The 10,845-nt window shown below is 42.2% G+C and overlaps 1 protein-coding gene across 1 annotated transcript; it reads right to left on the bottom strand.

The window, feature by feature from the left end:
• Positions 1-7,859: 7,859 nt before the first annotated feature.
• Positions 7,860-10,573, bottom strand: LOC125964221 (endogenous retrovirus group K member 9 Env polyprotein-like). The gene is made up of 3 exons (XM_049709046.1): positions 8,169-10,573; positions 8,076-8,118; positions 7,860-7,959 (listed from the first exon to the last, which is right to left on the bottom strand). The coding sequence occupies exon 1, from the start codon at positions 10,272-10,274 to the stop codon at positions 8,193-8,195; it is 2,082 nt and encodes a 693-aa protein (XP_049565003.1). The 5' UTR covers positions 10,275-10,573; the 3' UTR covers positions 7,860-7,959; positions 8,076-8,118; positions 8,169-8,192.
• Positions 10,574-10,845: the final 272 nt, after the last annotated feature.

Below are 10,845 nucleotides of genomic sequence, written 5' to 3'. Positions count from 1 at the left end.
CAAAGGGTCTGCATTTGCTCACCGAACCTCACCAATCCTATCACTGCTGTGTTTATGCCACTGTACACACGCTTGATTCTCTTTCGGAGACATATAAATCCATAGGTTTTAAGATTCTTACTAGTCAGGTATATTCTTAGGCGTTTAATATGGGGTGTTGAGTCCACTTCATTGAGCAAGGAGTAGCTCTAGTCTATTACATATTTGGCTTATGGAACGGTATCTGTGCTAATTTCAATCTCTGGTTTTATGCAGCACCCCAACTCACCTTTCCCCTTAAGCAAGCATAAGTTGGTTTTCTACATTTGAGACCCTGTTCTGTTTTGTAATTCAGTTCCTGTGTAGCCAAGTTTACATTCCATGTAGTAGTGATATCTTATGATGTTTCTTTTTCTGTGTGACTTATTTCACTTAGAATCATCGTACCTGAATCCACTCATTATGCAGCTACGGGCCTGATGACATAGATTTCATTGCTGAGTGATATTGCATTGTACGTAAGTACCACAACTTCTTTATCCATTTTTCACTTTCTGTGATATTGAACTTGTACCGTAAATGAGGTTCTTGTAAACAGAGCCGTCCCAGATTTTGGGGTGGCTGTGTCTTTTTGATTTTAATTTCCCTAAGCCATAGGACCATAAGTGGAAGTGCCCTAGGCTCTGTTGCTTTGTTTTTTAGAAGTTTCAGGAAACACCATACACTTCTCCAGAGTGGCTGTTGGCAATTTACATCCCGCCCATCAGCATAACAAGGCTCCCAGTTCTCCATGGCCTGTCCTGCCTTTCTGGATTTTACACTTTTTTCAGATGGCCCTTTTGACCGGGGGGCAGTGAGACGTCATTGTAGTGCAGATTTCCTTTGCAAGCTTGCTTGGTTGGCCAAAAAGGGCATATGCGTTTTTTCCTGAATATATTCAGGAAAAAACGCATACGCCCTTTTTGGCCAAGTGCATCATTGTGGACGTTCTGCCTCTTTTCCTATGCTTTACATGCAATTCCTGTCTACCTCCTGAAATCGGTTTCCTGCAATTCTGCCGCGTTTTCAAGTCCTCTTGGCAGCCTTACTTCAATATATTTTTGGACGATAGCTGTCATTTATAACTCTGCAGGTTTGTGAATTACAGTGCCCCTGAGATCCTTTCTTCAACTCACTTTCTTGTGAGCTGGCCGCAACACCGCAGGATTGCTTCAGGCCCTAGTGTGGTTCCGGCATGGCAGTCTGAGCCTTTGGTTAATTCCTCTTCCTGGAGGGAAATGAGAGTTAAATTTGTCCGTCCAGACACCTCCAGCTAGTCTCTCATTGGTTCTCCCTATTCCTGTTTATCTTACGCAGAATTTGCAACCTGGGCCAAACAGGAGGTTAAAGGCACTGACTCTCCAAGTGGGGAGAGTGTTAGTAAAGCGTCTGGAATGTTGCACCCGAGTACCAGGGGACGAAAACTGAGACACATTTGAACACGTTTCCCGATCACACGGTGGATCATACTCTGGGTTCCACATGCATGTTTTAGCTGAAGGAAGAATCCCTTAAACCTGGAGAGTTGAGACCCATGGAATGGGTAACATGCAATATGACTTCAAAGGGTCTGCATTTGCTCACTGAACTTCACCAATCCTATCACTGCTGCGTTTTTGCCGCTGTACACATTCTTGATTCTCTTTCGGAGACATATAAATCCATAGGTTTTAAGATTCTTACTACTCAGGTATATTCTTAGGCGTTTAATATGGGGTGTTGAGTCCACTTCATTGAGCACGGAGTAGCTCTTGTCTATTACATATTTGGCTTATGGAACGGTATCTGTGCTAATTTCAACCTCTGGTTTTATGCAGCACCCCAACTCACCTTTCCCCTTAAGCAAGCATAAGTTGGTTTTCTGCATTTGAGACCCTTTTCTGTTTTGTAATTCAGTTCCTGTGTAGCCAAGTTTACATTCCGTGTAGTAGTGATATCTTATGATGTTTCTTTTTCTGTGTGACTTATTTCACTTAGAATCATCGTACCTGAATCCACTCATTATGCTGCTACGGGCCTGATGACATAGATTTCATTGCTGAGTGATATTGCATTGTACGTAAATACCACAACTTCTTTATCCATTTTTTGCTCTCTGTGATATTGAACTTGTACCGTAAACGAGGTTCTTGTAAACAGAGCCATCCCAAACTTTGGGGTGGCTGTGACTTTTTGATTTTAATTTCCCTAAGCTATAGGACCATAAGTGAAGTACCCTAGGCTCTGTTGCTTTGTTTTTTAGATGTTTCAGGAAACACCATACACTTCTCCAGAGTGGCTGTTGGCAATTTACATCCCGCCCATCAGCATAACAAGGCTCCCAGTTCTCCATGGCCTGTCCTGCCTTTCTGGATTTTACACTTTTTTCAGATGGCCCTTTTGACCGGGGGGCAGTGAGACTTCATTGTATTGCAGATTTCCTTTGCAAGCTTGCTTGGTTGGCCAAAAAGAGCGTATGTGTTTTTTCCTGAATATATTCAGGAAAAAACGCATACGCCCTTTTTGGCCAAGTGCATCATTGTGGACGTTCTGCCTCTTTTCCTATGCTTTACATGCAACTCCAGTCTCCCTCCGAAATCGGTTTCCTGCAATTCTGCCCGACGTTCAAGTCCTCTTGGCAGCCTTACTTCAATATATTTTTGGACGATAGCTGTCATTTATAACTCTGCAGGTTTGTGAATTACAGTGCCCCTGAGCTCCTTTCTTCAACTCGCTTTCTTGTGAGCTGGCTGCAACACCGCAGGATTGCTTCAGGCCCTAGTGTGGTTCTGGCACGGCACGCTGAGCCTTTGGTTAAATCCTCTTCCTGGTGGGAAATGAGAGTTAAATTTGCCCATCCAGACACCGCCAGCTAGTCTCTCATTGGTTCTCCCTATTCCTGTTCATTTTCCGCAGAAATTGCAAAATGGTCCAAACAGGAGGTTAAAGGCACTGACTGTCCAAGTGGGGAGAGTGTTACTAAAGTGTATGGAATGTTGCACCCGAGTACCAGGGGACGAAAAGTGAGACACATTTGAACACGTTTCCCGATCACACGGTGGATCATACTCTGGGTTCCACATGCATGTTTTAGGTGAAGGAAGAATCCCTTAAACCTGGACAGTTGACACCCTATGAATGGGTACCATGCAATATGACTTCAAAGGGTCTGCATTTGCTCACCGAACCTCACCAATCCTATCACTGCTGCGTTTATGCCACTGTACACACGCTTGATTCTCTTTCGGAGACATATAAATCCATAGGTTTTAAGATTCTTACTAGTCAGGTATATTCTTAGGCGTTTAATATGGGGTGTTGAGTCCACTTCATTGAGCAAGGAGTAGCTCTAGTCTATTACATATTTGGCTTATGGAACGGTATCTGTGCTAATTTCAATCTCTGGTTTTATGCAGCACCCCAACTCACCTTTCCCCTTAAGCAAGCATAAGTTGGTTTTCTACATTTGAGACCCTGTTCTGTTTTGTAAGTCAGTTCCTGTGTAGCCAAGTTTACATTCCATGTAGTAGTGATATCTTATGATGTTTCTTTTTCTGTGTGACTTATTTCACTTAGAATCATCGTACCTGAATCCACTCATTATGCAGCTACGGGCCTGATGACATAGATTTCATTGCTGAGTGATATTGCATTGTACGTAAGTACCACAACTTCTTTATCCATTTTTCACTTTCTGTGATATTGAACTTGTACCGTAAATGAGGTTCTTGTAAACAGAGCCGTCCCAGATTTTGGGGTGGCTGTGTCTTTTTGATTTTAATTTCCCTAAGCCATAGGACCATAAGTGGAAGTGCCCTAGGCTCTGTTGCTTTGTTTTTTAGATGTTTCCGGAAACACCATACACTTCTCCAGAGTGGCTGTTGGCAATTTACATCCAGCCCATCAGCATAACAAGGCCCCCAGTTCTCCATGGCCTGTCCTGCCTTTCTGGATTTTACACTTTTTTCAGATGGCCCTTTTGACCGGGGGGCAGTGAGACTTCATTGTAGTGCAGATTTCCTTTGCAAGCTTGCTTGGTTGGTCAAAAAGGGCGTATGCATTTTTTCCTGCAGGAAAAAACGCATACGCCCTTTTTGGCCAAGTGCATCATTGTGGATGTTCTGCCTCTTTTCCTATGCTTTACATGCAATTCCAGTCTACCTCCTGAAATTGGTGTCCTGCAATTCTGCCCCGCTTTCAAGTCCTCTTGGCAGCCTTACTTCAATATATTTTTGGACGATAGCTGTCATTTATAACTCTGCAGGTTTGTGAATTACAGTGCCCCTGAGCTCCTTTCTTCAACTCGCTTTCTTGTGAGCTGACCGCAACACTGCATGATTGCTTCAGGCCCTAGTGCGGTTCCGGCATGGCACGCTGAGCCTTTGGTTAATTCCTCTTCCTGGTGGGAAATGAGAGTTAAATTTGCCCGTCCAGACACCTCCAGCTAGTCTCTCATTGGTTCTCCCTATTCCTGTTCATTTTCCGCAGAAATTGCAAACTGGGCCAAACAGGAGGTTAAAGGCACTGACTCTCCAAGTGGGGAGAGTGTTAGTAAAGCGTCTGGAATGTTGCACCCGAGTACCAGGGGACGAAAACTGAGACACATTTGAACACGTTTCCCGATCACACGGTGGATCATACTCTGGGTTCCACATGCATGTTTTAGCTGAAGGAAGAATCCCTTAAGCCTGGAGAGTTGAGACCCTATGAATGGGTACCATGCAATATGACTTCAAAGGGTCTGCATTTGCTCACCGAACCTCACCAATCCTATCACTGCTGCGTTTATGCCGCTGTACACACGCTTGATTCTCTTTCGGAGACATATAAATCCATAGGTTTTAAGATTCTTACTAGTGAGGTATATTCTTAGGTGTTAAATATGGCATCTTGAGTCCACATCGTTGAGCAAGGAGTAGCTCTTGTCTATTACATATTTGGCTTATGGAACGGTATCTGTGCTAATTTCAATCTCTGGTTTTACACAGCACCCCAACTCACCTTTCCCTTAAGCAAGCATAAGTTGGTTTTCTGCATTTGAGACCCTGTTCTGTTTTGTAATTCAGTTCCTGTGTAGCCAAGTTTACATTCCGTGTAGTAGTGATATCTTATGATGTTTCTTTTTCTGTGTGAGTTATTTCACTTAGAATCATCGTACCTGAATCCACTCATTATGCTGCTATGGGCCTGATGACATAGATTTCATTGCTGAGTGATATTGCATTGTACGTAAGTACCACAAATTCTTTATCCATTTTTCGCTTTCTGCGATATTGAACTTGTACCGTAAACGAAGTTCTTGTAAACAGAGCCGTCCCAAAATTTGGGGTGGCTGTGTCTTTCTGATTTTAATTTCCCTAAGCTATAGGACCATAAGTGGAAGTGCCCTAGGCTCTGTTGCTTTGTTTTGTAGATGTTTCAGGAAACACCATACACTTCTCCAGAGTGGCTGTTGGCAATTTTCATCCCGCCCTTCAGCATGACAAGGCTCCCAGTTCTCCATGGCCTGTCCTGCCTTTCTGGATTTTGCAGTTTTTTCAGATGGTCCTTTTGACCAGGGGGCAGTGAGACTTCATTGTAGTGCAGATTTCCTTTGCAAGCTTGCTTGGTTGGCCAAAAAGGGCGTTTGCGTTTTTTCCTGAATATATTCAGGAAAAAACGCATACACCCTTTTTCGCCAAGTGCATCATTGTGGACGTTCTGCTTCTTTTCCTATGCTTTACATACAATTCCAGTCTACCTCCTGAAATCGGTTTCCTGCAATTCTGCCCCGGTTTCAAGTCCTCTTGGCAGCCTTACTTCAGTATATTTTTGGACGATAGCTGTCATTTATAACTCTGCAGGTTTGTGAATTACAGTGCCCCTGAGCTCCTTTCTTCAACTCGCTTTCTTGTGAGCTGGCTGCAACACCGCGAGATTGCTTCAGGCCCTAGTGTTGTTTCGGCATGGCACGCTGAGCCTTTGGTTAATTCCTCTTCCTGGTGGGAAATGAGAGTGAAATTTGCCCGTCCAGACACCTCCAGCTAGTCCCTCATGGGTTCTCCCTATTCCTGTTCATTTTCCGCAGAAATTGCAAACTGGACCAAACAGGAGGTTAAAGGCACTGACTCTCCAAGTGGGGAGAGTGTTAGTAAAGCGTCTGGAATGTTGCACCCGAGTACCAGGGGACAAAAAGTGAGACACATTTGAACACGTTTCCAGATCACATGGTGGATCATACTCTGGGTTCCACATGCATGTTTTAGCTGAAGGAAGAATCCCTTAAACAAGGAGAGTTGAGACCCATGGAATGGGTAATATGCAATGTGATGTCAAAGGGTCTGCATTTGCTCACCGAACCTCACCAATCCTATCACTGCTGCGTTAATGCCGTTGTACACACGCTTGATTCTCTTTCGGAGACATATAAATCCATAGGTTTTAAAATTCTTACTAGTCAGGTGTATTCTTAGGCCTTTAATATGGAGTGATCTGCCGAGGACCAGCCCCAGCTGAACAGGTTTCACCGAAAGGGGAGACGGAGTCGGCGTGGACAGAACACAAGACACCTCAGAGGATGCAAGGATCTGCCAAATTTATTCTCATGATTCCAAGGCATTTATACTATAAGGCAATCTCACTTTCAATCTTAACAATCCAGTTCTCATGCCACAAAAAGTTCCCTTCATAAATCATAAAACAAAAGTAATTTACATCAGCAGGTTAAATAAGTTAAGTAATCTTCTTATTGCCTCCAGTCTCTTTCATCCCCTGTGATTAGGTACATCTTGGTCACATCTACGTCAGGAACTCTGTCTGCGTTTTCCTCATTCTTCTCAGAAGATTAAGGTGTTCTTGTACCTGCACATTCTGCTTGATCAAGCCATAAACTTAAACATATTATTCTGTTAGTGATTAAAAATAATCATACAACATTTCATCTACAAATTTCCTAACCCCACCATAATAATCAAAACAATACACATTATTTTTTTATACTTCTAAAAAACCATTGGAGCGGGCATTGTACCATGAATTCATTGATTAAACCCATTGTTGCATGCCACCATACCCAGGTATTTCCCAACATGTTTATAACTCCACTGGGAGGCCATAACTCTTGTAATTTTTCTTTTAAAATCAAAAGCTGCTGCAGAAATGTTCCCACCATTGTATTTCCCCAAGTCCAATGCCCTGGCCTGGGAATAAAACTTTCAAATATAATCATTAAAAAAGCCGAAGTAGCTACAATTCTTCTCTTGGTTTTTACCCTAACTTGGGGTTTTTCTTAAACCCCTGCATTAAAACTATACATTTTTCCCAACACCAATAACAAAAATCACCTTAGGTAAAGGCAGGGGAAAACATGGGGAATCACACAGAGCAAAGCTTTGCTTCCACACAGAGGAAAGTTGTGGTCCACGGAGAAAATGGGAAACAAAGCCCTGCTGCGGCGGGAGAGCAGTTGCCATTGGCCAGGTCTCTTGTCTGCTACCTGGGTTCCCATCTGAGCTGGGCGTGGGAAGCGAAGCAGCCATGGGGACAAGAGACCTCCATCAAAAGGGGTGAGGGTTCAGGCTCCTGCAAAGTTGGGGGGTGAGGGTCTATGCCCCACCTCTGTTGGCCCCCAAGTTCTCTCCTGATGGCCCCTCTGTGACTGTGCCTGTCTTAGGTTGTTCCTTCCCTGAGGAATCTTACCCGTCTCTGGCTAACCAGCCATCCTCCGGGGCCAAGCAGGGAGATGTGAGGTGTGCAAGTGAGCGAGGTGCAGCGCCCCCAGAGAAGGTCAGTTCTCTGTCACCTTGGTAGCCTATGCCCCCGTGGCCTCCACGCCCAGCACCTGCCCTGGGATTCCCTCGCCAACTGGCGGGGCCCCGGCTCTGATCACATGTCTTCGGGAACCCAGGTTTCTCCTCCAGAGAGGGCCCAGCTTACAGCACTGGGCAAGAGAGACCAATTGCACGGCACCAGCCACCAGGAGGCCTCAACCTCAGTGTGGGCAGGAAAGCCCAGGCACCAGCCCTGGGCAAGGAGATTGTGAGAAGAGAGCGCCTCTTGGCAAAAGGGCAAGAGGGGCCGTTGCAGGACACCCTGTGTTCAGGAAGCTTTGCAAACGAGAGCTTTGCTTTTCCATATTTATGTCTGACAGCATCAGCTTTGCAGAGGAGAACTTTGCCTCTCCATATTTGTACCCGACAGCACCAGCTTTGCTGACACTAAGGGTCTCGTCCGTGCTGAGACTCAAAGGCACTTCCTATGTGGCTCCCGACTTCTCCCCCTTTTTTATTTTTTAAAAAGGCAGTATGTAATTCCACTTTGGTTCTGTATACACTTCGAAGGGCAGTTTGAATTAATCGGATAATGACTGGAAAAGAAATAAGAAGCAAAATTATAACCACTCCGGCAGCCCCATAATTTATTAAAATATGCATAAAGGAATTATTTTTAAAATAACTTTGTAAATTTTGTAAAAATTCTGTAGCAGCTTTAGAGGGATTTATATCATATTGAGAGGCCGCAATATCATGAATTTGTTTATGTAAATGTTCCAAATCAATTCCCATATCACTAGAATTCCATACATTTAAAATATGCATTTGAATTTGTTCCCAAGAATATTCAGAATAATTTACTTTTAAAGGAGTAACACATATCCAAGAATATTTTTTATGGCATGTTAAAGATAAGCGAATTTTTAAAGCAGCAAGTTCTTGACCAATATGTAAAACTGCTTCTTCAAGGGCATCAACTTTAGTTTCTAACTTTCTATCTATTGCTTCCTGGGTTGCTAAAGCCAAGGATATATTTTTTGATAAATCATTAGCATATTGTGCTGTTTGCACTTCCTTCACTAAAGCATATGTTGCGACAGTAAAAGAGCTTAATATTCCTATTAAGGCGGAAATTCCCAAAATCAAAGTAGCTACAAATCTTTTTGGCCGTATGAGCTCTCCAACCTGTCTTATAATTTCCGCCCCTATATCTGTATACCAAGATTCATTAAGCGCTACTGGCAGCACAATATAAGCTGGTCTTTTTAACACCATTATGGTTGATACATTCATTTCAGGAACAATGCAAGTGGTTAATATACATTGCTGACAAGTAATATAAAACCTCATATTATACTGCATAATCTGCAACTTTTCACTATCATTAGAAAGCAATAAGGAATATGGAGATAACACACAGGTTTGAACATAATACTCTTCCACATGGGTAGTAGCTCTAATTAGCGTTATTTTACGAGTGGTTAAGGGCAATCTCCATAACTGAGATTGATAATAGGTTTTATTTTCATAAACAAAAGTATAAATAGGAGCCACCCATCCATGACTATTCCATCTATTTACCTTCAATGGACGGGGAATATAGGAATCATTCCATGGGTATAGCAAGCCTAACTTTAAATATGTTCTAAAATCTCCTTCAGGAAAATTACTATTCCAATCTGAAATATAATATTTAGTTCCAGGAATGGATATTTTATTCTCTTTATTATACATACAATATATCCATGAAGGATATCCAGTTTTAATATTTATCCAAATCCATTCATTTGTAGCTTCCCCTACAGCCTCATCACAATCATCATATTTAAAAGGATGAACAACTTTAGGCAAAGATTTATTAACAAAAACTTGATTTTGTCCTACAACTTTCCCTAACAATGACCATAAATATCTTGTGGTTTTATCTCTTCCTACTGGCTCTTTAGGGGGCCTTTTAGGGGAATCTGTCAAAAATCCTGCATCAACTACTGACAAACACCCATTTTTTATTTGACTATTTCCTATTAACCCTGAATCAAGAAAAAAGCATATTGGAGGAAAATCAGTCTGACCTGTAAATGAATAATTAAAATTAACTACAAATTGTTTATAGCCCTGTACTCCTCGACTACCATCGGTTAATTCAGGAAATGAGGAAGTTACTGGAATATTAGAATCTTTCCATGTACATGTATGTAAAATAGGAGGATCTGGAAAATAAGCCCAGTACGTACCGTTGGCACTTACCTGAACCGAAAGCAAGCTAAGCATAGCCACAAAAAAATTAGCAGTCGTCAAAGGCACTCCTTGAGCATTCATAGCATTTTCAGCATTCAGACAAAGCTTTTTAATTGCTCCCCATGTAATTGGAGCCGCTTCAACGGTGGAGGCAGTATACTTTCTTTTTCGTGAACGAAACTTCTTCTCCAAAATTTTTGGAGAAGTTTGTACCTCCTTATCGCAAGATGATTCAAGCGACAGCTGTGTCATCGGAGGACCCACTTTCTGTGACTGCGGTTCCGCCATCTCGGCAGTAGATTTTCTTTTCTGAAAGACGCTTTAATAAATTCCCCACCTCAGGGTGTCTAATTAATCGATCAGGAATCCAAATTGGTGAATCAAAATTCTGGGGAAAAATACAAGCATATCCTCTACCACTAGTTAATAATGTATCTGGCCCATTCCATTTTCCTGTTAAAACATCCTTCCATAATACCCTTGGTTTCACATTTTCTTCATTTATCTCCCAATGTCTCATCATAGGAGTTTTCTCTTTATCATTCATATTTAAATAATTTAATACAAACATGGAATGATTAAGTAAATGATGAGGAGAAAAATATTTTAAATCTCCATTTTGCAATTTATAAATCATATTTTTTAATACCTGATTGGTTCTTTCAATTATAGCTTGTCCTTGTGGATTATAAGGAATTCCTGTACTATGGGCTATGCCAAACTGTTGGCATAATTGCTGAAAAGACTTAGAAACATAAGCAGGGCCATTATCAGTTTTTAACTTTCGGGGAATTCCCAAATAACTAAAGCAAAACATCAAGTGTTGGCACACATCCTTAAAGGCCTCTCCAGTTCTAGC

This window comes from Orcinus orca, chromosome 4 (assembly GCF_937001465.1).
Source record: "Orcinus orca chromosome 4, mOrcOrc1.1, whole genome shotgun sequence".
NCBI lineage: Eukaryota > Metazoa > Chordata > Mammalia > Artiodactyla > Delphinidae > Orcinus > Orcinus orca.
Note: the sequence above shows the minus strand (reverse complement) of the source record. Positions and strands in the feature narration are given on the sequence as shown.